Source organism: Palaemon carinicauda, chromosome 22 (assembly GCF_036898095.1).
Source record: "Palaemon carinicauda isolate YSFRI2023 chromosome 22, ASM3689809v2, whole genome shotgun sequence".
NCBI lineage: Eukaryota > Metazoa > Arthropoda > Malacostraca > Decapoda > Palaemonidae > Palaemon > Palaemon carinicauda.
In genome coordinates, this window is record NC_090746.1 from 72709326 (window position 1) to 72737278 (window position 27953).

A 27953-nucleotide genomic window follows, 5' to 3' on the forward strand; every position below is an offset into this window, starting at 1 on the left:
GAGGAATGCAGTCCGGGGACTATCAATGGTCCAGGTGGAGGTTATACAATTGCACTAGTCTCATGGAAGGTGTGTGAGTGAGTGCTAGCGTATACGGTACTTGATACAATCGTGCGATGATTTCAACGCGTTTAGACAACAATTGAATGTTTCTTTGAAGGTATTATTCCAGACAAATTTGATGTGAATGTAAGTATAACAGTATAGAATAAATGGTGAAGAGTGATGATAATTCAAGTAAAAACTCTTTAGTAAGAAACTTTAAAGGGGGAGGAGGTTGCAAAGAATGATGGCCATATCTACATGTAAATTAATATCAGTAAAATTGGAGACTTAGGTGGCATCTTGTGGCAACACTGGGCCTGTATAGGCTATTGAAGTATTTATTTTAGTTGGCTATTACCTATAAGATGTGTTATACTTTGGTTACTTACGACCTCCTGTACAAAAGTTTGAGGCTTCAAACTAAATTATGCTTGCTTGAATAGATGATGTACTTATCTAGTCTTTAACTATGTAATTCACTTATTTGTTTCTATGGTCGTCTTTGATTTCAAATTATGAGTACCTGTAGGCCTATTTTCTGACATGGTAGAATTTTATTGTTTAGCCAGTAATGAATTTCACATTTATGGATGATGAAAATGGTTCATGTTTACTTTAGCATGAAAAAAATATAAAATACAAACATACAGGTAGGCTAGATTTGTAATGTCATATTATGACAGAAATGCATCAATAAATTATCGTAACACACACACACACACACACACATATATATATATATATATATATATATATATATATATATATATATATATATATATATATATATATATATATATACACACACACACACGCGGGTGTGGCATTTGTTCAGCAGGGACTAGTAATGGCTGATGATTGATATATATATATATATATATATATATATATATATATATATATATATATATATATATATATATATATATATATGTGTGTGTGTGTGTGTGTGTGTGTGTGTGTGTGCGAGAGAGAGAGAGAGAGAGAGAGAGAGAGAGAGAGAGAGAGAGAGAGAGAGAGAGAGAGAGAGAGAGAGAGAGAGTTTTTATTGTTATTACCTCTGCCAAGGAGGTTATGCGATCGAGTCGGTTTATTACCTCCGCCAAGCGGCGGAGGTTATGTTTTCGGTTCGGTTTGTTTGTTTGTTTGTTTGTTTCTCTGTTTGTCTGTCTGTCTGTGGACAACGTAGAGGCCACATTTCTACACGGAATCACTTCAAACTTGGCCAAGTAGTTCCCCAATGTGTATGGAAGAACTGATTAAATTTTGGTCAAGGTCACCCCAAGGTCAAGGTCACAGGGGTCACTGGTGTCACTATGACATAAGTGGCCATATCAAGAGACAGAAATAAAGCACTGACTTTTGCATAAGCCAACAGGGAAGTCCTAGTCCAGGCGCAACCCATGGGTGATGTTCAAATTTATAAAGGTCAAAGGTCAAGGTCATATTGGTGCATTATATCAATGTCATATTAAGTATCAGTGGCAAATGAACAAAGATCACTTGAAGGTCAAAAGTCAAGCAGGTCACTTGAAGGTCAAGGTCACGTGAAGGTCAAGGTCACGTGAAGGTCAAGGTCACCTGAAGGTCAAGGTCACGTGAAGGTCAAGTACATTTGAAGATCAAGGTCACTTGAAGCCAAGGTCATGTGAAGGTCAAGGTCACGTGAAGGTCAAGGTCACTTGAAGGTCACGTGAAGGTCAAGGTCATGTGAAGGTCAAAGTCACATTAAGGTCAAGGTCACTTGAGGGTAAAGGTCAAACGTTACTTGAAAGTCGAAGTCACATCAATTCATGATTCTAGGACATATGGCGCTCTAGGTCACCTTGGCGGAGGTATGTCCTCTACGAGGACCATGTCCGCGTTCAGGACTTGCTCACTTGTTTATTTGTCTGTGTCTGTGGACAGGATTACGTCAAAACAACTTGACGGATATTGATGAAATTTTCATTGAATATAGACCTTAGGTCATAGTCGACCATATTCAATTTAGGAGCTGATCTGGATCTGGATTCTAGATCCAGATTTGCATTTTTCGTGTCTGTGGACAGGATTACATCAAAACTACTAGGTGGATTTTGACAAAATTCTCACCACAGATAGATTTTTGGTTATGGACAACACCATTAAATTTTGGAGATAATGTGGATCTGAATTTGCAATTTTTGCAAGTTTAAAGATAACATCAAAGCTAATCAACGGATTTAGACGAAATTTTCCCCACAGATAAACATAGATGATGGACGACCCCATTAAATGTTGGAGATGACCCGGATTCAGATTCTAGTTTAACCATTTATTTGTCTGTGTTTCTGTGGACAGGATTACGTCAAAACTACTCTACGGATTTTGACGAAATATCTTACCACAGATAAATCTTAGGTCATGGATGTCACCATTGAATTTTGATGACCCGGATCCGGATTCTTATGAAATTTTCGGCACATTCAGATTTTAGCTCATGGACTACCCCATTACATTTTGGAGATGATCCAGATCCGGATTTTAAAGATAACGTCAAAACAAATTGACGGATTTTAAAGAAATTTCAACCACAGATAGATCTTAGGCCATGGGCAACTCAATCAACCTTTGTCGGAGGTTAGAAATCTCTGATTTCTCTCGTTATTATTATTATTATTATTATTATTATTATTATTATTATTATTATTATTATTATTATTATTATTATTAGCTATGTTACAATCCTAGTTGGAAAAGCAGGATGTTATAAGCCCACGAGCTATAACAGGGAAAAATAGCCCGATAAGGAAAGGAAATAAAATAAATAGACTATATGAAAAGTAATGTACAATTAAAAAAAAATTGTTTAAGAACAGTAACAACATTAAAACATATTTCATATAAATAAACTATAAAAAGACTTATGTCAGCCTGTTCAACATAAAAACATTTGGTACAAGTTTGAACTTTTGAAGTTCTACTATTTCAATTACCTGATTAGGAAGATTATTCCACAACTTGGTCAAAGCTGGAATAAAACTTCTAGAATACTGTGTAGTACTAAGCCTCATGATGGAGAAGGCTTGACTATAAGAATTAACTGCATGCCTAGTATTACGAACAGGATGATATTTCCAGGAAGATCTGATAGTAAAGGATGGTCAAAATTATGACAAATCTTATGCAACATGCATAACGAACTGATTGAACAACGGTGCCGGAGATTAATACCTATATCAGGAATAAGAAATTTAATAAAGTGAGAACAATACACGAAACAAGGTAGAATGAAAGAATTAAAAAACAATTCTTCAGAATAGATTGATCACCAAAAATCTTACAAGACTTTCTCAATAAGCCATTTTTTGTGCAATTGAAGAAAACACAGACCTAAATTGTTTCTTGAAAGTAAACTTGCTGTCAAAAATCACACCTAATATTCAAGTCATACAGTGTTAAAGAAACATTATCAACGTTTTGATCTGGATGTCCGGTAGCACCTGTCCTTGACATACTTACAACCATACTTTGAGTTTTGTTATGATACAACTTCATGCCCAATAATTTGCATCATGTACTGATTTTAGCTAGATTTCTTTGAATGGATTCAGAAACCTCAAATCTACATTTAGGAGATGGAATTGGTGCAAAGAGAGTAGTATCATCTGCATATGCAACGAGCTTGTTATCTAGGCCAAACCACATGTCATGTGTAGGCTATATAGTATGAAAAGTAATGGGCCAAGAATAATACCCTGAGGAACACCAGATATCACATTCCTATACTCACTATCATGCCCATCAACAACAATTCTTTGCGGTCTATTACTTAAAATTTCAATAATGAGGCTGAGAAAAGGTCTACCGACTCCCAACTATTTGAGTTTGAAAAGAAGGGCCTCATGATTAACATGGTCAAAGGCGTCACTAAAATCAAGGCCAATCATACGAACTTCTTGACCACAATCAAGGGACTTCTGTACAGCATTGGAGATTGTAAGAAGGGCATCACAAGCTCCAATGCCTTTATGAAAACCAAATTGCAAACTTCGGCAACTCTATTTAGACGTTTTGCTAAAAGACGTTCAAAAACTTAAGATAATATGGGGGTTATGGAAACTGAGCAGTAATCATTTGGACTTGAGCTACCACAAACTCATTTATATGATGTAGTGACATTGCCGATTATCCAACGAGTTCTAAAAGCTCCTCTTTTTGCCGACTCGTTCAAAATAACAGATAACTTTGGAGTTAAGAAATCGGTAATCTTTATAAAACACAAAGAAAAATACTATTTGGGTCTACATCTCCATAAGCATCAAGGTCCATCAAGAGAGATTTAATTTCACGAGATCGAAAAGCTAAACTAGTCAGTTTAGCCTCAGGAAAACAGGCACGAGGAAGATCAAATTTCTCATTACTCTGCTTACTGTCAAACACATCAGCTAAAAGGGTTGCATTTTCCTTTAGACAGGGAGTGACAAAGCCATCTGGTTTAAGTAAAGGAGGAACTGTTGCATCTACACCAAAGAGTACAGATTTAAGGGTAGTCCATCACTTGGGTTCCTGGGCTGTACCAGAAAGGGTTTCTTTTATGGTTAAATGAAATTCCTTTTCAGTTGAAGCATAAACTCTCAGAGCAAAAGCTCTAAGCTGAATATAGTTATTCCAAGTCAAATCAGATCTGTTACCCTTCCTAAGATAATAGGCCCCATGCTTCTCCAAATAAGCACGTCTACAATCATCATTGAACCATGGTTCGTCTTTCCCTCGGTACCATAGCATACGAGAAGGGATAGCCTACACGCCTATCAATTATGTGGACTAGATTTTCATTCAAAGGAATAGGATCAACACTTCTATTCAAGTGTGACCAATTCAAGCCCAAAAGTTCACTCAAAATTCCATTCTAGTCTGTTTGAGATATTATATAAATCTTACATGAGTCATCAGGGACAGGCTGCTCAGTCTTCACCATTAATGAAATGAAGGCATGACCCGATGTCCAACTGGAGAATCAACTTTACTTGTTATAACGCTAGGTTAGTCGGTGTATACGAGGTCCAAGCAGTTATCTGACCTGTGAGTAGCTTCACTTATGATTTACTCACAGCCTGATTCAGAGGCAAAGTCCACAGCTCTTAAGCCATCGCGACAAGTAGGAGAAACAAAATTTAATCACTCAATATGGTGAGCATTAAAATCACCAGCAAAGACAAAAGAGGCCTTTCTATCATATTGTATCTTAGCCATGATGGTAACAAAACAGTCAAAGATAGAAGCATCCATGCCTGGATTCCTGTAGATCAAACACAAAGTTAATACATTGTAAGTGACACTAGTTTAAAAAAATTGTCATATATGGGAGATTTATAAATAATAAAAAAAACCTAGGTCGTTATTGTGAGTTTTCAGCCATGTTTTTTCTATTAATATGTAGGCCTATATCAACTTATATTATACCTATTTCCTCATTGTTTTCCAACCAAAGGTAAGAGAATGCATTTTTTTTTAACAAATTGGGCCTCTCTCGGGTTCACCATATACTTAGTAAATATTTACAGCTGTTAATTGTCCCAAGTAACTTATAGGCCTACTCAGTTACACTCACTCTACCTCATTAATCTAATCTTAATAAATAAGTATAAGTATTAGTCTTGATCAATACTGGTTACTGGTAGGCTACAGCTGAGGTGGAGATATGGGTGACTTTCTTGTAACTGACCAGTTTAACCGGGTTCGTAAATAGCTACTGGGCAACCCGAGGAAGTTCATCATAGATTAACGTAATCAATTTCATTATATGATTTAAATGTATATTGAGGCCACTGAACTGTTATTTAAGACACTAAAATCTTCATCTTCGATACATGATTGTCTAAATGATTTCTAATGCTTTAAGTCTACTCCATTGTCCATTTAGTCTAGGGAACCAGCACGAGCCTATAAACATTCATAGCACAAGCCTTATATTTATAATTCTAAGCTACAACACAGCGATAAACTTGACCCGAATTCCAACTAAATATTCAAGCACCAATTTCTTAATACACGGAAAATGATAAAGAAAAAAAAGTTTGCTACAAGGTTTAATTAAATTTATGGACATTGGCGTGTGTTTACGAGTTCTCTATAAATAACGGTTGAAGATTAAAAATTTTATTACTGAAACTTTTCACTTTTAGAGAGATGATAAGAACATAAATTATTCGTAGCTATGGATTCAATTCAAGACAACATATAAATAACCAAATTAATATATAAACGAAGCCGGTAAACAACTATAACTAAAGTTATTAGATTGAAAAGCTTACCCTCCCATTACCGATAGATTTTCTCACACAACCTTAACAGCGGTGACACCAGTTTTTAATTTAACAGTAAAAACGTCAAATACCCCAAAACACTGTGGAAATGTATATCTTCTTTTACTTTAGTTTTTCTTAATTCTCTGGCACCAGCGGGATACATAGGCCCTTAATGAATTCACGCTGTTTCTTTCCTGTGCCATCTCTGAGCTCAACACAGCTCTCAGATCCAACCTCCCTGCACTTGTCATCAGCTACGTTTCTCTTTTACTTTAGGCAAATTCGATCGATAATGGACAATAACTTCGATTCCATCCTGACACAACTGGGCACCGGAAAATGGAATTTATTTTATTACTTCGCATTATCGTACTGTAAGTATTATCCAATAGTCTTTTCCATGCACGATATGACAGTTTTTTTTTTTTTTTTTTTTTTAAGAATCCTCGAGGTATACATAAAATTTGCATGATTTATTTTTGGCGATTTTCAAACATTGTAATTCTGCTGTTAGTGTTAATTTTCATTGCTAAAGGATTCCATTTTCTACATAGTTTTACTATTTTTCAATATAAATCCTATATATATGAAGTCCTACTGTCTAATAAACCCTATTTTAACTAAATTTATACATATCTAATGAAACTACCAATCCCTTGTCCTAAATCTATCAGTAATTTTCACAAAGAAACCACTGATTATATAGTCTGAATTTACACAACACATACCTAAAGGTCCTACAGATAATTTAATGTAAAATTCACATCCTATCTCAACATACATTCTTACTCTTGATTAAAACTAACGTTTATGTTTAAATTTCCCATCAGGGTATGCATGTGTCAGCTACCACACACTAGGAGGAGCCTTCTTGGCTCCTGATGTTGGCCATACCTGTCATGTTCCCGAGTCAGCCATTATACCAAAAGTTTCTCTTCCAAGTGATTTGGGGGCAATACATGCTGGTTCACCAAATGCGTCTTATTCAAACAGCAACGCGGAAGATGGGGATGAGTAAGTATCAAAGCCATTCAGAATTGTTTGAGTATAGAAAGGCTTCTGAGTCTATCTTACTACAAGGATACATAAGATTCAGAAGCAACTGGGTCCATCCAAAATTCTTTAACATGCTCTGCTCACAAACATCGTGATTGGTTGCAACCTTCTCACAAGTAATTCATGTAAAAATAAAAATAATAATAAAACAAACTATACATAATTATGATATCTTGATTAGTGTGCAGCACATCGGTGAAGCTTACCATTTGTAAGACCAGAGGAGCAATGAGGTAATGATAATGATTATTTGTGAGAGAAGTGAGGCACAGCAGAGCAGAGATAATTTGAGTGGCAGCTAATCATGATGCTTGTGGGCGGAACATATTAAACGGATTTTGAGCGAAGCGAAAAATCTATTTTTGGGTGAGATAGCCATGGCGTCCTGATGGAAGGTTCCTTTTTGGTAGCTTCCTTGGGTAAATAACTACTAAGATATTCCCAGAGAATTTAACCACAGGTTATCACAGAATTCTAACTTCTGGAGCGAGTATCCTAAAGGTTTCCCTTTTAAGACATCGTATATCAACAGGGGACGCATGTATTAACGCGCCACATAGCTATCTACACCCCGAACAGAGTTAATGCTTCGGTGTGTAAGGGCTGAGAATAGCTGGGAGCCGTTCCATAGCTAATCTCATCCGTGGCTACTTCTGGTACTCGAGACGTAAACAAACGGGCGCCATTGCTTAAATGACGTCACGACCGTCTTCATCCTGAAGCCAGTTGCTTGCCGATCACCATGATACAGCAGAGAAGGGTGGGACCTAAAAACTGGACGAAGTAGCAGGGAGGGTCCATCAGGACGCCATGGCTATCTCACCCAAAAATAGATTTTTCGCTTCGCTCAAAATCCGTTTTTTGGGCTCAAGCCATGGCGTCCTGATGGAAGAATACCAGAGAATCAATGTATCGTGGTAGATTTTCCCCTATTAGTAAGTGCCAAAGGCTTTAACAAAATAGCATAGTAATCTTAGTAAAGAACCGTAGGGAAGAATCTTCCAGCCCCCCTTGGCAGTGAAGTTCCCACGGGCCATGCCGACGTCAAAGTGGTATTGAAGGGCTATTCACCCTGATAGAAGAACTTGAAGAACTTGGAGACGAAGCTGAATGTTTGGCATTCGTATAGGAACATTCTGAAAAGTAGACCAGTGGTGGTTGGACACTGTGTGGTTTCATCTCCGGGGTATGAAGAGTAAGTATTCGTATTGGAACATTACATAATCAGAGTGAATATAAATTAAGAGTTAGTATCTTAATTTCTCCATGAACCATAAGGAAAAGGGGATAATAAAACTATGACAGGCATGTATTTCATAGTAAGTAGGAGCTGATTGAGACGCACAGGTAATAAAATAGAAATTTTATTTCACAAATGCAGAAATTAAATGAATTGCAGCAATAAGTAAAGTTCATTTACAGTAATTATAATGTACATAGTAATAAAGACTTGCTCTTGAATCTGAAAAGGAATTTCAAATTTATTAGTAGGCACTCGTTCTCGAGGAACGTCAGTCTTTGATTAAAACACATCATGCTCAAGGCATGCGGCACTTGTGTGACAACTATGACATTTCACCTGGGATAAGAACAGTTATAAGTGTTTTCGACATCACTATGTATCACTCGAGGGTCAACATAGGCACCCGAAGAGTTAGAGTCCCAAGTAACTCACGGTTCTATGCAGAGTTAGGTGCAGGTTTCATAACACTACCTGCGGCTACCACAAAATGTTTGACTTCGTGCACTTGTTTCGCATAATGTTTAAAGAAAACGCGCGAGGACTTCCAGCCTGTGAAGCTTTTAAGGCTTTCAAAGTCCATACTCTGAAAGAAATTCAGAGATGATGCAACTTTCCTAGGATCATGACCGGCGGGTGTACTGTCAGGATCCGCTCTGCGAATGAAGTAGGTGATTTTCGCTCTTAATTGTTTCAGTGACAGGTCGCTGCCCGATGTTTCTCCTTTGAAGAGTTGGCCTCCACCAAAGTTCGAAGTTCTACAAAGATAGACCTTGAGGCTCTCTACTGGGCATAAAGAGACATCTTCCTTCAGGGGGCATATCCTCCAGGGGCCCCATCTTTTGGTGGGTAATTCATTTTTGGCGAGAAACGTCGGATCAGGGGAGAGGGTAATGTCTCCTGTATCAGTAAACAGGATGTGACCCTCTTCTCTTGATAATGCCACTATTTCGCTAACTCGGGCTCCCGAAGCAAGAGCAAAGAGAAATATAACTTTCTGAGTCAGATCCTTGAGAGGGCATGAATCATTATCCAAGTTGGAGGCGAAATGGAGCACCTTGTCTAGTGACCAGGAGATCGGTTTCGGTGGGGGTGCTGGGCGTAGACGAGCACATGCTTTCGGTAGTTTATTGAAGATGTCGCAGGACAGATCAATTTGGAAGGCATACAGAATTGGTCTGGTCAAGGCCGATTTGCAGGTTGAAATCGTATTGGCTGCTAATCCTTGTCCATGAAGGTGAATGAAGAAGGACATGCAGAAATCAATTGTGATTTCTTTAGGATTTTTTGTCTTGACGAAAGAGACCCATTTTCTCCAGGATGATTCGTATTGCCGTCTTGTGGATTCGGTCTTGTATTCCTCGAGGAAGTCTAGACTTTTCTTCGAGATCCCAAACCTCTTCTTTGCGGCTAGGGAGAGAAAATCATGAGATGAAGGTCCTTGATTTTCGATGATGAAGCGAAGACAGTCGACTTCTGTACTTGTTGGGAGAGAACTGGGCCCGGTAGAGGGATCAGCTTGGGCTGCAGCTCCAGGACCAGGGGGTACCAGTTGCTCCGGGGCCACTTGGGAGCCACTAGGGCCGCTGTCCCTTTGAAGGTTCTCAGTTTGGAGAGGACTTTCAGCAGAAAGTTGGTGGGAGGGAACAGGTAGATCTTGGACCATCTGTTCCAGTCCAGTGACATGGCATCCACTGCTTCTGCCTTGGGGTCCTCGTACGGGGCCACATACCGAGGAAGTTGATTGTTGTCGCTCGTTGCGAAGAGATCTATCTGAAGTTCTGGGACTTGGTGAGAAATGAAGGAGAATGATCTTGCGTCTAGAGACCATTCCGACTCTATCGGGTTTGTTCGAGATAGAGCATCCGCTGTCACGTTGCGGAATCCTTGTAGGTGAACTGCAGACAGGTGCCACTTCTTCTTCTCTGCCAGACGGAAGATTGGGAGAAGCACCTGATTTATCTGGGGCGATCTTGAGCCTTGGCGATTGAGACATTGAACTACCACCGAGTTGTCTAGGGTTAGACGAATGTGGATCGAGGGAGGCGGGGATAGTTTCTTCAGAGTTAGAAGGACCGCCATGGCCTCCAAGATGTTGATGTGGAACGTCTTGAACAGGGGAGACCAGGTGCCTTGAGCCTGTTTTTGGTGGGAGTGACCTCCCCAACCCTCCAGCGAAGCGTCCGTGTGGATGTTGAGTGATGGAGGTGGGTGTTGAAGAGGAATGGACCTTTTCAGGGCCTTTGCTTCCGACCACGGCTTGAGGAGAAGTCGAAGTCTGTTTGGGAGCCGTCTCTTGAGGTCTCTTCGAGCGATGGATGCAGAACGTCTCCAGACTCCCGCGGCATCCTTTAGCTGTGCACGAAGCACTGGGTTTGTTACTGAGGCGAACTGTAGAGAGCCTAGAACTCGTTCCTGCTGGCGTCTTGAAATCCGTTTGGATTTTAGTAGTCGCTTGACAGACCCTGCTATTTCCTTCCTTTTCTTCTGGGGGATGGAAAGGCGGTGTGACTGAAGGTTCCATTGGATTCCTAACCACTGGAACTTCTGAGCTGGAGAGAGGCGAGATTTCTTCTCGTTTATCTTGAATCCCAGGTGTTCTAGGTACTGGGTGACTTTGTTGCAGGATTTTACACAATCCTCGGGCGATGGAGCCCAAACTAGCCAGTCGTCGAGGTAGGCCATCACCTGGACGTTTCGGAGGCGGAGCTGTTGTACTATGGCGTCCGCCAGCTTTGTGAAGATCCGAGGGGCCACATTGAGGCCGAAAGGCATGGCCCTGAAGGCGTAGCTTTTCCTTTGGAGTCGAAATCCTAGGTAGGAGGAAGCGTGATGGTTCATTGGAACGTGCCAGTAGGCATCCGCCAGGTCTATGGAGACCGTGTAGGAACCTCGAGGCAGAAGGGTCCTTATTTGTTGAAGAGTCAGCATCTTGAACTTGTCGTTCGCTATGAACTTGTTGAGGGGGGATAAGTCCAGAATGACTCTGAGTTTGTCGGAGTCTTTCTTGGGGACACAAAACAGTCGTCCTTGGAACCTGGTGGACTTTACCTTCCTTATCACCTTGTTCAAGAGATCTAGGACATATTCTTCCAGAAGGGGGGTTGATTGTTGGAAGAACTGCTGGAATGTTGGGGGTGGTTGAGTCCAACTCCAGCCTAGACCCTTCTTGACGATGCTGTGCGCCCAGGGATCGAAGGTCCAACGATCCTGGAATTGGCGGAGTCTTCCTCCCACCGGAAGCACTTCATTGCTTCTGGTGTCCCGAGGGCTTGCTGCCTCGGCCGCTAGCTCCCTTTCCTCCTCTGCCTCTGGAGGGACGGCGAGATGCGTCTCTGCCTGCACCTCTGTTTGAGCCTCTACCTTTGGGACGAAAGGTAGTCGTCTGTTGCTCGAAAGCAGGGGTGAAGACCGGTGACTGTGACAACACCGGTTGGGTGACCAGTTGAAAGGTCTGTTGTGGCTGAGCTGCCACTTGGGAGGTAGCGGGTCCCGGAAACTGACGTCTTGGTTGACGTTGCTGGGGTTTCTGTTTTGAGGCTTTCCTCTTAGGTTGAGGTCCGTCGTCCTGAGAGGGTTTTCTCTTCTTTGACATGCCCCATTTGTGGAGAAGGTTCCTATTCTCCGTGGCGGCTTTGTCAGTGATCTCCTTCACAAGGTCAGAAGGAAAGAGGTGTTTGCCCCAGATGTTGGAGGAAATCAGCCTCCGGGGTTCGTGTTTCACAGTGGCACCTGCGAACACGAATTCACGACAGGCTCTCCGAGCCTTCATGAAGTGGTACAAGTCCTTCATCAGGGTTGCCATATGGGATTTGGCAAGTACCATGTAGTGGTCTGGTACTCTGGTGTCACAGGCCATAACTTCAAGTTGGACTTGGTGGGACATGGATGCTGCGAGCCTCTCCTTCGTATCTTGTTCCCGACGAAGGAGGTGATCGTTGAGCTTCGGGAGGTCTTCATTAAACTGACGTCCGGCGACGTCAGGATCTAGCTTTCCCACGACGAAAGTATGCTGGATGTCCTTCCAGTGTCGAGCGTCAGGGGGAGTAACTATGGAGAAGGGTCTGCACTCCTCCAGTGCAGGGCAGGCTTTCCCCTCTTCCACAGCTTTAAGGCACGCAGCGAAGGCCTTTTCCATGAATGGAAGTACCGCATCTTCAGGTGCGACGTAGGTAGGGTGCTTCTTGCTCAGGGCCGGAAGCTTAGAGCAGGTAAAACCCCTACTCTTGAACGTGTTGGCTAGCATAGCCTGGGCCTTCGCGAGATCGAACACTATCTCTTCTTTCGGTTCGGTCTCTTCTTTAGAGGCAGGTTCAGAGCGAAGTCGGACGTAACAGTCCGGGTAGGCCTCAAAATTGGGGAAGAATTCCACATCTTCCAAGGGGACCGAGCCGATCTTGTCGCTGACAAAGATTCTGCCGGTCGCTATCACCATATGCTCAGCATACCTCCATGGGTTGGCATGAGAGCAAGCGGGGAGATCCTTAACCGAGATCTTCTTCGGTTCTTTGGATCCTATCATGGACCTGATGAACTCCTGATTCTCCTTTAACTTGTCGTCCATGACGGCTTTAATCAACCGGAGCATTTCCTGAGTGGATGATGAGGGTTCCGGGGTCGTGGAGGTAGACGGGAGAGACACTTCCGTCGGTGTAGGAGTAGGGGCGGAGATGGAAGGAGGAGCGACCTCTTGCTCCGACTCGGCGTATTCCACCTGGTCTTCTTCATCTTCGGCTCCTTGAGCCATGAGGGTCTTCTCTGTACCCTCCGAGACATCCGACATGTGTTCGTCATCATCGGAATCTAGGCGGCAATCGTGCATGGACTGGGCCATGACTACATCAGGTTCCACCGTAATTTGGACAGTGGGGATCAAATCCTTGGGCACCACAGAATCAGGGGAGGCCTTTGGGAACAGCAGTGACCTCAATTCTTCAGTGGCCAGGTACGGTCCGGTGGCATTCTTCTGGAAGCCACGCACCCATTTGCGTAGCTTCTCTCGAGCAATGTCCCTGATCTCCGCTGAGGGAGAGTTATGGAAGCCATCAGCTATGTGAGCCTGGCAGACCATACAGTTCAGCGGGTCCCAGAATTTCAAATCCCCTTTCTTGTTAGCACAAGGGGCGTGAGTCCTGCAAGCCGTATGCCCGTAGAAGTGCGGGCGTTTCACAGCGCAGAAGTCGAAGTCACACTTCATCTGCTGCTCCTGTGGAAGAAAGAGAAAATGAGTATGGGGGGAGTCATAAGAATGGCTCTTAATCTAAGTTAATATTAATCATTAATTTTTAACTTAATGAAGGGTGTGATGCATAGAGATTGAAGTAGTAAAGAAAACATACTCTATGCATCTCGCCCGGCTGGCTACCGCAAGCTTTATCCTTGGATACTCCGAGATGGCCGAAGGCACAGGATAGTATTCCTTAGAAGTCCATAGGGCAATGGAATTCCATGGAAAATGCCAAGGATAAGTTTGGGACCGAGGCCACTCAGTCCCAAATTAGGGGGCTAACAGGTCCCTTAGGGTAACTGCTTCCGGCAACCAGCCGCGCTAAGATACACGCAGCATGCTGGAATTTTGAAGAGTGCAAAGAGACAGCATGATTACTAATAGAACAGTACCAAGGCACTGATCTAAGAGCGTAAACAGGCCATCTGTTTGCAGTGTAGGGCTATCAGTATTCATATGATAGCTAGTAGAAGGGGGTGCAAGCAGTCTTGACGCCTCCGGGGGGGTTCCGGCAGACCTCCGGCACGCCGGAGGCCGCTCCAGCAGAGTTTCTGGCATTAGAACAGACAATATGTAAGTCAAGAGTAATACCAGGGTGGCGGCCGCCGGCACAACGGCGGCACGCCGGCAGGGGAGCGGCGGCTCCGGCAGTCGGAGGATGCCGGATTGGTGACAGGGACAAGGATGGTTATAGCGGAACCAGGTTGCCGGCAGTGGATGCCGGCACTCCGGTGGCCGACCGGCAGGCGGACGGCGAAGCTAGGAGGAAGGAGGAGAGCCATCGGCAGGAGCCGGCGGCGGTCGGCAGTCCCCCGGCACGCGGGGGGCTGGCGGCATGAGGGTAAGGGGAGAGTCACCAAGGTGGGAGGCGGGTATCGCCGACAGTGGAGGCGGCAAGGGACCGGCACCCGGATAGTGAGAGAGACAGGGGGAGGGATGTAAGAAGTCCAGTCATGGACTCCCAGACATCCCCCCCTGAGAGGGTGTACCCATGATAGAGGCTGGCTCTATCACCCAGAAGCAGGGGTCTCAGAGGACCGGGAGCTAGGGTAGCCCAAGGGAGGGCTAGGGGACACCCAAAGAGGGGGAGACCTCTACATGCAGAACACATCCAGTGGCTAACCCCATAGGACACTATGAAGGGTATATGTACCAGAGCGGACTGCACATAGAAGCTCCAGGTAGCCCTATCACTCCACCCTAAGGAGGAGTTGTAGGACAGGGGACAGATGGGTATAGACTAACCTAAGTGTAGGCTAGGCTATACAAGAGATAGGTGGGGAGGGGAGAAGAGAAGAGTCTTCCATGGAAGGGGTTCTGTACCAGAGCGGCCACTAGGGAAAGGGAGGACACTCCCTAACCTAAGATAAGGCAGCCTGGCTGAAACGGTGCATGGGTATAGTTTCAGCAGGGGACAGAATAACCTTCCAAAACCTAACCTAGAGCAGGGCTAAAAGCCCTGAACTAGGAAAGATAGAAGACATATCGCTATCGCAGGACAGTCATAGACTAGTCCTAGCCATAGAGGAAGGGCTAGCCGTTCCTCACTCTCGGACGCAACCCTAAGGGGGGTTCATTCCTTTAGGGAGGACTGAGAGGCGATAATATACTCCGATAGGCGCTTGATCCCTTTACTTAGTAAGGGAATCAAGGCTAAACAGAGGGAATGCCAAGGGCAGGGGGATGAAGGAAGCATATAGGGGTCCTACAAGTAGGTTAGGTTAGGAAGGGAAACTAACTAACCTATCCCCTATATGGTCCCTGAAGGCGAAAAACACTTGCATCACAGTCGAAAGTATTGTAAAATAATAATGCCACTATCTTCATAACTTAGCCTAGGATCACTAATAAAATCATGCATGAACACTGATATAGGCGCTCTGGCCTGGGGGCTATAGTAGCCGACTGGTATGAGGTCAATCGATGACCGATAAAAAGCGTCAAAACACGATATAAAAGTTCCTAGCTATGAAGACTAAATAAACTAATGTTATCGATTAGTAAATGAGGCCGGAAGCGTTGTTGTGGCTAACTAAATAAGGCATGCATAACAACAACGACGCCATAAAATGGCGGGTCCGGTAGAGGCACAGCTCTGCCACAAAACAACAATTATCTCGGAAAGTAATATTTACTTTACGGTCAGAGCTTAACTAAACAATACTGGAACCTTGTACTCAACTTTCCAGAAGAAGGCGAGGCCGAAGGTAGCGACATAACGTAGATGCAAAGCGATAAGTAAGGCACAGGGAAAATCCGTCTAAGTAGGGCGAGCTACTGAACAAAGGATGAAGACGGTCGTGACGTCATTTAAGCAATGGCGCCCGTTTGTTTACGTCTCGAGTACCAGAAGTAGCCACGGATGAGATTAGCTATGGAACGGCTCCCAGCTATTCTCAGCCCTTACACACCGAAGCATTAACTCTGTTCGGGGTGTAGATAGCTATGTGGCGCGTTAATACATGCGTCCCCTGTTGATATACGATGTCTTAAAAGGGAAACCTTTAGGATACTCGCTCCAGAAGTTAGAATTCTGTGATAACCTGTGGTTAAATTCTCTGGGAATATCTTAGTAGTTATTTACCCAAGGAAGCTACCAAAAAGGAACCTTCCATCAGGACGCCATGGCTTGAGCCCAAAAAAGATTATACAAAACCACACCTTGTGTAAGCTACAAAGGATGAAACGTGCCTTGAAAGGTCATTACAAAAATAAGTTACAGAAAACTGCGGGGACATAAACAGAGATCTTTCCTTCCTTATCCAATTTCAACCCAATTTGAATAATAATATTTGAATATCAATTTACTATCTCGATCCCAACTTTGTAAGTCAAACTGGATGACAAAGGAGCCATTGAATAAAAACCTCTAGTCTAGTACAATAGTCAACCATTTGAAATAAAATTTGCTTTATCACTACCAGAAAAAAAATAATGCTCCTTAAAAAATTAATAATCCAGAAATGACAAGTAAATACATCATCTTAGGTCCTCCTGCACCTACCTCATCCAGAACATCACAACTGGGAACATTACTGAAGAGCAGTGCACTTCTTGGGATTTTGACAACACGACTTTCGTCTCAACGGTGACGTCTGAGGTAAGAAATAGTGGAGCAGATAATAAAATCAATCGAAATGAATAAAAAGAATGAATGTGAAAGAACTATACATTTGAATTAATCTTTTTAATTATGTGCACCAGAAACAGGCATAATTTATATTTTCTCTGCAACAATAGTTCGAGCTCGTGTGTGACTGGAAGTTCCTTCGAGCAACGTACCAGAGTATCTACATGTTTGGGATTTTGGTAGGCGCAGGTCTCAATGGCTACATGGCAGACAAGTAAGAGAATTGAAATTTGATTAGAAGAATTTATACTTTTGGCATGTTTAAGTCGACTACTTGGGAAATAACATCTAAATAGTGTCCAATTATTCTCTTTCTATATGTACTCCAGGGAAGACCACAATGAGATTTATTAGTCAGTCTTTGAGGGCTGGAAGGTATGAATGCTAAACTTCTTAAATCTTCTGGAGGCATTATGCAATATCCTTGTCTCACAAAAGGTGAAGCGACCTTAAATGAATGAACTGGAGGCAGAGCATCACAGTTCAAGGATGTAATCTAACAGCCTGGTTGTGGCTTAATCTAAATTCAATGGATCACTATTTGCATCGTTTAATCCCATTTAAGTGATTTTAAGTGGACCCTTAAAGGCAAGTACCTAATGATAATGAATGTTGAAAGTGGAAAATTTCTAATTGGTCTTTAACTCGCTTACAAGGTAAATAAACAAAAGGAATTGAATTCACAAGAGGTACTTAACAAATTATTCTGATTTTAGAATCAATATAATATCAAATTTCATCATTTTGCTATCAATGGATAGAAAGAACTTCAAAAAGCACATATCATACACTCGTATTTATGGACGGTGCATAACAATACAGATCTTCGCCAAAAAGAAGAAGAAATAAAAAAGGGATATTTTTACCCAAGCTTGCTTGTTCCTTTGCATTGCTTTAACTTTTTGAAGATCAACCCGCCCCCTAAAAATAATTTGGCTCTCGTGCCCGGGGGCCCGTTTTTAGACATTTTAGTTAACTTCACTTAGCACAAAAACTATATAAGATAAGACTTGACAACATTTATTATCGTATTGCAGATAAAATAAATTTCTTTCCATGTATATAAAAATGTTAGCCTACATGTTTAGTAAAATGTTCATATCCATAAATAATATAAGAAAGGGAAAACTCGGTAATTACTGGACGTAAATTATGTTATTGGCACAGAAGGAAGGTAGTTTCCACTCGACATGAAATACGTCTTATATAGCTCAAATGGTTAAGCTAACACCACGGGGGGGGGGGGGGGGAAGCAAACAAGATTCTGATATGGTTTCAATGCTTTGAGCAAATCAAATCTCTCTTACAGGAGGTAATATGCATCAATAAGGGGCTCTCAAATGTCACTTGGCTTCATGTCAATATAAACTACATAAAATATACTATAAAAGAAGAAAATATAGAAATAACTGCCAGAGGTAAATTATAGTGTTGCTGGGATATTCATGAGATATAATTGAATTGGTAGCATTTTACAATCATTATAAAGTTACTCTAAAAATTTGAGCATTAGTTTTGTATCCTCTAAAAATCATAGTGGTCAATTCTTACTGCATCAATAGTACTGGAGCAACTGCTAAACATTAGCATACTAAAATTTCACAATAGATAAAATTTATGATTTCCTTTTACTATTACAATCTTCATACCTTTCAACAATATTATTGTTTTTCATTTTTTAAATGCTACACCACGAAGATAAAAAGGAAATTACCTATTTTGGATGCATTAACTTCTCAAGTGACAAATCTCTCTTGTACGAGTAAATCATAGTTTAGGGATGGAATGATCCAACTTGGAGAAAGGCTACTTGGCGTTTTTCATTAATAAAAACTTTAAAAATCTACATATTGAACATATCAAAGATGTAGATTATTAATACTGGGTCTACTGTACACCTTATCATTAGAATCAAGCTTGATAATACATACATTAGTTTTTATACATTGGTGGTTTTAATATGATTATAGAACATCTTTTTCAAAAGCATGTGCTTTTAATGATTTGAATTAGGGAAGTTTAGCCTCACGATCTGAAACAATCTTGTAACTGGAACCACTAGTTATTTAGTTCTATGCAGTATTAGGATGACAAGGAGAAGGAATTATGAGTAATTGAACAGCGAGATAGAGAGTGAATGAATTGAAGTACAGGTAATGGAGAAATTGTAGTGGCTAGGATGGTTGGATAGCAAGATGGTGGAAATGAAGCGACATGGAGGTGTGGTATAAGGCTTTGAAAGTAGGTGCAAAGACCCTATATATAAAAGGATGTGGACCATATGGGCATGCTCTGAGGTAAAAGTTACTAAGCATCAAAGTGCAACTACAGGAAAACCAAGCAGTTGTACAATGAAATAAAAGTTAAAAGTTTTTGGCAAATAGATGCAGTAAAATGGAAAGTTAAAAACTGGGTACAATCATGGGATAAAGAGATGCCAGTAGACTTTATAACAATACATAAATTGCATCTCATGAGGTGCACTGATGGCACTACGACCTATTAGGAAGACTCTTCAGTAATGCCTTATGTACACAAAGTTTTCAAAGTTCTTGCTGTTCCTCGATAGCAAAGTGATTAAATTCTGGATAATCTTCTCAATTTAAATAAATTTGTTATGTACCTCATGCAAATTAAATTACTTTTATTTACCTTGTTTGTAAATTAATGACCAATGTGATATCTTTTATCTTCAACTTTCATTATCATTACAGTGGTTTTAAGGGTCCCCATAAAACCACTCAAATGAGATGAATACTATGTGATCAGTCTATCAAATTACATCCTTGAGATGTGTAGCACTTCCTCCATTAGATAAGAATGTTTTTGCATTCACAACTCCCATCCCTCAAAGACTCCATATTGAAGTTATGCTTTTAATGTGCATCAACTAAATCATGCTATTTTCCTTTACCTCCGCATACCACTGCCCTATTCATTTTAATATTCTTGTTATCATTCTAAGACTAGAGCATTTGTTTGGAACTCATTTATGCATTAATTCCTTTGGTCCTCTGCAAGAAACTAATCACAATCAAGTTGGCATGAGCTCTTACATACAGGACTTGTGTGAAGAAAGGAACTAGATAATTCTGATAATTATTATAATATAAACAAAATAATTTTGGATGTGACCATCCTGAAAATGAAGGGATTATCTATCTATCTATCTATCTATCTATCTATATATATATATATATATATATATATATATATATATATATATATATATATAAATAAATACATACATACACACAAATATATATATATATGTATATATATATATATATATATATATATATATATATATAAATAAATACATACATACACACAAATATATATATATGTATATATATATATATATATATATATATATATATATATATATATATGTGTGTGTGTGTGTGTGCATAAAACACTGAAACTATATGATCTTTCTATTAGTTTATATTGTATCCCATTTTGACTTCTGTATTTTGAGTTTATAATATCTATCTGTCTATCTATCATTATATATATATATATATATATATATATATATATATATATATATATATATACATATATATATATATATATATATATATATATTATATGTGTGTTTATGTGTATACATGATATACATAATACATATGAATACACATACATAAAGTCAAACCTTACCGTTCAAAGGGTTAGGTAACATACATCAGTGAATGCCAAAAAAAGACATGAATAATTGTTACACTCTTACTGATACTTCCAGACCCGCTATTTTCTAATATAATCAGAATAAAATTGGGTATCTCATCCTTCAGAAAAAATAGTAATTATAAAATACTAAAGACAGGAAAGCATTCGCAAGTACATAAAACTATGTAAAACAAATGAAAGACTATTACAGTAAAAGGGCTTAAATACTCACTTATAACAGTGTCAGTTTCAAATTATTCTCTCCTTTTATATAATTAAGTAAGCTGTGCTGCAGTTGGTTTTATATAACTCTTTGCTTTTTGTGTATTTAGTTAGTTAAGGAGGCTTTGGCAGTTATATAAGCGTGAATGTAATTCAACTGAAAAACAAGAAAACAATGGTTTTATATATATACTGTATATATATATATATATATATATATATATATATATATATATATATATATATAAAACCAGGGTAGGGGAGAGGGAGTAGTCATACCCTGGCAAGAGGGGGTTGCATACACTAGCATATAATTATATAATCACTGTCTTTCCTTAGGTATGGCAGGAAAAGAATGATAACAATTGGAGCCACCTGTTATTCTTTCATTGCTGTGATCTCTGCCTGGCTGCCAAATATATCTACCATCATTGTGGCCAGATTTCTCTTGGGAACTATGCACCCCACGTCTCTGCAGACTGGATATATTTTAGGTAACAGGATTAAGGTTTACCTCACTTCTCGATGGATTTGATAAATTTAAAGTATTAGCACTTAGTTTGCCATTACCTCTTGTTCATGAAAAAATCTAAATGGATATGATGTTAATATGTATGTACAGTGGTAAGTATCTTTACTTGATTACTTCACTAGCTCTATGTTTTATTGATACATCAAATATATTAATTACTTTAGTTTGTTTGAACATTGAATGCTTCACTTTTACTCTCCATTTAGGTACTAAATCATACTTTGGTAGTTTCTTGTGTGTTTTCATCTTCTTTGGCATTGGGAAGGCTTGCTTATTTATTCATTTTTGATTACTTCATTTGTCTTTTACTGTTAAAAGAAGTCAATTCACAATTGTGATAATCTGGTTCTCATAAAGTCTTTAATGCAATAAGGTTATGAGGTCCATGCCCTTCTCCATCGTTTGCTACCCACCAAAGTCAAATAACCACCAGGACTCAATTTATTTTTTAGATTAGCAGGGATCCAGCAGATTTTACAGGAAATTGTTCTAAAGTCGGCGGTCATAATGCAAACAGCCCCTCATGAGATCATTCTCAGGTCTATTACTAGTGAAAAGGGGATGTTAGCCGATGACTTTCATTGATAGCCAGGATGTTGACTGATGACTTTCAGTGACAGTCTTATAGCTCTGTTTGGATGACCTTCCAAAAGACTACAAACAGCCCTCTTCACGGATTCGGTTATTCTCTGTTCAAAGATCCGTACAGTATAGCATTAAAACTACCTGAAACACTACCATTTTACCAGATTCCCAATAAGTCTTACCCTAATGTATGCAAACACAAAGCTAACAATAGATTATCATAAATTGTAGTCTATTATACTGCAGCAGACAGCCAGCTAACCTAAATCCTGTATCCTTTCATAATGTAAGGCATGGAAGTGACACAACCCAACATGAGATCAGCCATTGGAATGCTGCAGTTTCTGTCATGGGCCATAGGGACCCTGTTGTGGGGTGGATGGGCTTATCTTATAAGAGAATGGAGGTGGCTTCAAACAGCTGTCTCTCTGCCTTGTTTCCTGTTTCTGCCAACACTGTTGTAAGTGTATTTGTAAATGTTTACATTGTTTTATTCACCAAAAAAAGAAAGAAAAAAAAAACACTCTAATCTAGGTAGCAATAAATAGTTTTTTGGCAAATAAATAGTCCATGTTGGATACTGTATAATGTTATAAAACCTAATAGCTCACACATTTGTCTGTTTTTGCCAACACTATGGTAACCGTTCAGTACTCGTAAATCTTTCCATCGCTATTTTTAACACCCCCCCCTCCCAAACCACTTTAGTTAAGGCAAGAATAAACAACTTTTTGGAAAATAAGTGATGTAAATTTACGGTGTGTTAAATCATAGAATGCAACAGTTCATAATTTTATAATCATAAATGTTTTTTTTTCTTTACCCAAATCCCCACACTAATCAAGGTACTCTAATTATGAAAGTCTTTTGGCAAATACATATTCTATGTTGGACACTGTATGAAGTTATATAATGCAACAGTTCACACATTTTTATCCGACAGTTTGGGGAGATCATGTGACTTATTGTATTATCGTTATTGGCAATCACTCTGAGATACTCCCTATTGTACATCATTATGATGGGATCAAATTAGTGTATACCATAAATGCATAGACATTTTATTCTTTAAATCTATTTTTTTCTGAGAATTCCAACAATACATTAAAATTATTTTTAGTTATCGAAATTAACATTATCTTATTTCTATATTTCTTTCCTGTATAGAGTAAAAAAATAATTTACTGTTAAAAATAGAAAATGGCAAATTGGTGAAATTAGCTAAACTGTGACTCTGCAGTTTTCATTTGATTACATCTTGTGATAGTCAAAAGCATTTCCTTAAGTGGGGCTGTTCAGTCTACCAATGACTTACAACATCACTGTCTTGCAATGCCAATCATCTGTTCCCTATAGGTACAGGGATCTACTGGCTTAGAATATTTAACCCAGCCTTATTAGTGTTCTGCTCAACACCTCTGGGAATGGGGATAAAGCAGACAATATAATCACAAAAGGGGTCATGGCACACACATGTGGCTCTGTGGGAAAGGAAATATGGTTCCAAGACTAGAGCCCTTCCAATATTATTATTTGTATTATTAGCTAAGCAACAAACCTAGTGGAAAAGCAGGATGCTATAAGCCCAAAGGCTCCAACAGTGAAAATAGCATAGTGACGAAAGGAAATAAGGGAACAGATAGATTTGTGTGCCTGAGTTTACCCTCAAGCAAGAGAACTCTAACCGAAGACAGTGGAAAACCATCGTACAGAGGCTAGGGCACTAGAGAACAAAGGTTTGATTTTGGAATGTCCTTCTAGAAGAGCTTCTTACCATAGCTAAAGAGTCTCTTCTACCTTTACTAAGAGGAAAGTAGCCAGTGAAAAATTACAGTGCAGTAGTTAAAACTGCTTCATCATCTACCAATCCAGGATCTGACTTTTGACAGGTAAGATCCAAGGAGCTTCTTTCTTCTGTATTCGTAAGGATAAATAGTATACAGTATACATACTTAAGGACAGGCCCCTTAAACTTGTTACATAACTTTCATCTTCAAGGTTTAGAAAGTTATTGTAAACCACGGCTAGTGCCCGAATCCTTACATTTTGTGTGATTTCTATGGGGAAAAAAAACACAAAGTATTCCACAAAATTTAGAATGCTACCGGCAATTTCCTATTCTGCTCAGAGAAAGCGGACTCCGTTAATTAGAACATGATATGTTTATGTAAAATACCCTGAGAAACAAATACAGATAGTACAAATAAATGACAAAATAGCCACTAATTTGGTCCTAAAAATACATTCATATTACAGGTAAAATAGAATGCTTGCCTAAAGAACAATATGTAACATATAAAGCTGTCAAAACTGAAGCAAAATGTATTTTGATGATGCCAATAAATAAAATCTTCACATAGGAAAAAAAATCACACCTTATTAACCCAAGTTACACAAGATTAATGCAAGGGTAGTTATAGCAACACTATACTATATAGGGATGAAAAGAACCTTTCTATGGTAAAACGGGAGTTATTACCAGAGAAGGATACCAGAACTTCACAATTTTATGCAGCTATTCCCAACATGATTTTAACAAGAAATCATAATACTGTATTGAATCAAACATGAAATACTTTTACAGGATTATGGATGAATCGCCTCGATGGCTTATAGTTATAGGTCGTCATAAAGAGGCTTTGAAGGTCTTACAAAAAGCTGCTCGCTGGAATAAAGCTGAGCTACCAGAAGAGAGAATGTTGTTGAATATGATGAAAGAAATTCATGAACAAGTAAGTAACTCTGAAAAAAAAATGTTAACACAGGATAATAGCAACATTTAAATTTCTTAAATTATGGAAAAATACTTGACACAATTTGTTGATCATTGTAGGACTGAATGAAACATAATGGTTTATTAAATTTGCTCTGCAGGGTAATAAAGTCAGCTAAGATATTTTATTCTAATTGTTCATTACTTCTCTTGTAGTTTATTTCCTTTCCTCACTAAGCTATTTTTCCCTGCTGGAGCCCTTGGGCTTAGATAATAATAATAATAATAATAATAGCTTAGCTAGTAGTAGTAGTAGTAGTAGTAGTAAATAATAATAATAATAATAATAATAATAATAATAATAACTAATTTCTATTCATTTATCCTGTTGCCAATGTTTACCTTTCTTACACAACATGAAAATTTAATTAATTTTCTATCAAAAACTTCTCTGTGGTCCCTTGTGTTTGCTTTGCCAGCACCCATAAACTACAAAATGAAAATCAATCTCGTAATTCCTTAAGACAAAAGCAAGTAAGCATAGTCTTAAATAAATTCTAAGAGCTGCTTGTAGAGATAATGTTCTGGGAAGTGTTTGGCTACAAAATATGAAAAATGTTCCACATTTCAGATGAGAAGTGAAAGCACTCAAGAAGCTGAAACATCAATGAAGATGAAGCTCAAGAGATGGTTGTATGAAGCCACAATCCTTTTCAGGTAACAAAACATTTCCTATTATAAATTTTATCATGAAATCAAAAGGCATTATGTGACTACTTTTCAGATAACAAAAAATTTCCTATCACACTTTTCATGAAATCAAAAGGCATTATGTGAGACTATTTACGCTAATAATAAAAACATTGCTTCTTTTTATATAGAAAACTCATGAGTAACTAGGTATCAAATGATGAATATACATATATAGAAGTAAACTGAAAATACAATTTTTTCTCCCCAACCAGAACACCTAAACTTAGGATAATTACCTTAGCGATGTATGTGGATTACTTTGTGGTAGCAATGGTGTATTTTGGTTTGAATCTAAGTGGTGGATCCTTCACTTTTGATCCATTCCTTTTCATGGTTATCTCAGGAATTGTGGAAATCCCTTCGAATACCGTAACCATACCAATAGTGTCTTACTTTGGACGTAAAAAGCCGCTGATTATAAGCTACTTCATTACTGGCGTGTCAATGCTCACACAGGCAGTAATACCTGAAGGTAATTAAAATAATCTAATTTGAATACAGTATCTATAAACATTAATAAGTCTCAGATTGTTACTAGGTACTTTTCAAGTGCTAGAAATAATATAAAGCTTTCTTTATTTCTGATTCTCAAAAGAACACGTGTGGCTCGTGATAACGATGGTGATGATCGGGAAGTTGGGTATTAGTACTGTGTTCCAGATCTTGTTTCTTTACGCTTCTGAGCTCTTTCCCACGGAAGTTAGAACCCGTGGGATGGGAACGGCTATGATGTCTTCTCGGGCAGGTGCAATGGTCTCACCATTCCTTATGAGTTTTATAGTAAGTAATTTGTGTGTTTTATACAACAGCATTTTCCATATGTAACTTTAAACCTTTATAATGACAGTAATAGCAATAGGAGTGTTGCTGATAATACAGAATTGCATCTATTGTACTCTTTTACCTTGGTCTTGATTTAAACTCTGCATGTATTGACATTTGGTTTTGACAACTTGGTTCCTCATGCATTTACAGTACAGTACTTACTGTGATATTTATCATTGAATTAACAACTGAAATATTACTGTCTTTACCCCTTTCTCTCATAGGTATTGCTATTTACTTTCTTCCTCCTCTACTATGGTCTAAAATAGATTCTCATTTGTTTAATGTGATTTTGCTCTATCATTCTATTGCTCTGTTCTTTTACCTTTTTTATTTCTTCTTTTTAGAGTACTATCTCAATACTATTTTGCTATCAAATAACAAATTCATTATAACTACAATTAGGTTAATTCCCCCCCCCAAATAATGATAAAATGTAACAAAATTCTCAGTTGCTTTCTTATTATTAAATAGGGAGCTGTTTATCCATGGACAACACCAGTTGTGTTTGGACTAGCATCCATTATTGCTGGAATTGCTGCCCTTCCCTTACATGAAACACTGGATGATTCATTACCAGACACAATCTTACACCTGGAAGGATTTGACAATCCTGCATTGTAAGTAGAAAAGTTTCTTTTCAAACTTATCCTTTATATATTCAATTTGGCCATAAGCACTAGATTACAGACTTCAGTAAGAAGAAGAAATTATATTTAAATACTTCCAGTACAAATATGCTTAATAACATAATATATTGCATTGGACTCATGAATTTGGGTCAAATTATCCACCGCTGTGACCATGCCAGCTATTCAAAGGTATAACTTCATTGTTGTGCCATGAAGTAAAAGTTAAAATATGGAAAAAAGGAGGCAGCCAGAGAGGTAAAAATTGGGTGAAGCTAGGGGTAAAAAGAGTATATAACAAGATATGTGTTCATTTCTTGTATAGACAGTAAATTAAGTGGACCTTTTAAAAATTTCATATCACACATTTGGAACAGACTTATTTGTTAATTCTACTGTACACATACTGTATAAGTAACAGACCTCCTGGTTGCTATTTCTACCGGAGCCAATGAACTAGAGTTCATAGCCTTTATGGCAATACAGCAGAAAACGTCCTCATCTTTATTTGCTTATCAAGTGGTCTGATTAACCATTTTCCAAGTAGGACTACATAATATCTTCAATTGCCTTATAGGCTTCTGCCAAATCCTTTAATCCCCAGTTTTTTACCATTTCCATTAATCTTTCTGCCCTGTCATTTAAGGGCTTTCTGAAAACTGTAAATCATAAATAGATTTAATTATACATTTAATAATGTTTCAGAATAGAATACTCTAGATTAAATTAGCCTTAATCCCAATAAGAACTGTTCTTTCTGTTCCACTATTCTAAATTAGGAAATAATAATTAATCATTCTTTCTTTTCAGGGACACAGAAGATACACCAGATAAGCAAGAAATAAGATAAGTCTGAAACTTCACAGACCAATCTTACATAATTACGTAAATGGCTTGTTTTCCAAGGATAGTTCCACATGGATTAAAAAAGATGATTTCCATGTGGCTGCATCCTTTTTTCAACAAAATATCTTGTGTATTATTGGAGCTATTGGCTACTACTTCTAAACTTTTGGTACAAATCTATGAAAACTTAAACGTTTAGAGAACAT

General features: G+C 38.9%; 1 protein-coding gene across 2 annotated transcripts; it reads left to right on the top strand.

The window, feature by feature from the left end:
* Positions 1-40: 40 nt before the first annotated feature.
* Positions 41-27939, top strand: LOC137616544 (organic cation transporter protein-like). Of its 2 annotated transcripts, none has more exons than XM_068346390.1 (13): positions 41-160; positions 6594-6691; positions 7148-7331; positions 16829-16940; positions 17081-17184; positions 21204-21358; positions 22273-22441; positions 24566-24713; positions 25326-25411; positions 25660-25919; positions 26043-26227; positions 26747-26892; positions 27712-27939. In XM_068346390.1, exons 2-13 carry the CDS (start codon positions 6610-6612, stop codon positions 27749-27751), a joined length of 1671 nt encoding a protein of 556 aa, XP_068202491.1. In that variant the 5' UTR covers positions 41-160; positions 6594-6609; the 3' UTR covers positions 27752-27939. The 2 variants fall into 2 exon arrangements, with proteins under 2 accessions (XP_068202491.1, XP_068202489.1); XM_068346388.1 differs by having other exon boundaries at positions 42-189.
* The last annotated feature ends 14 nt before the right edge of the window (positions 27940-27953 follow it).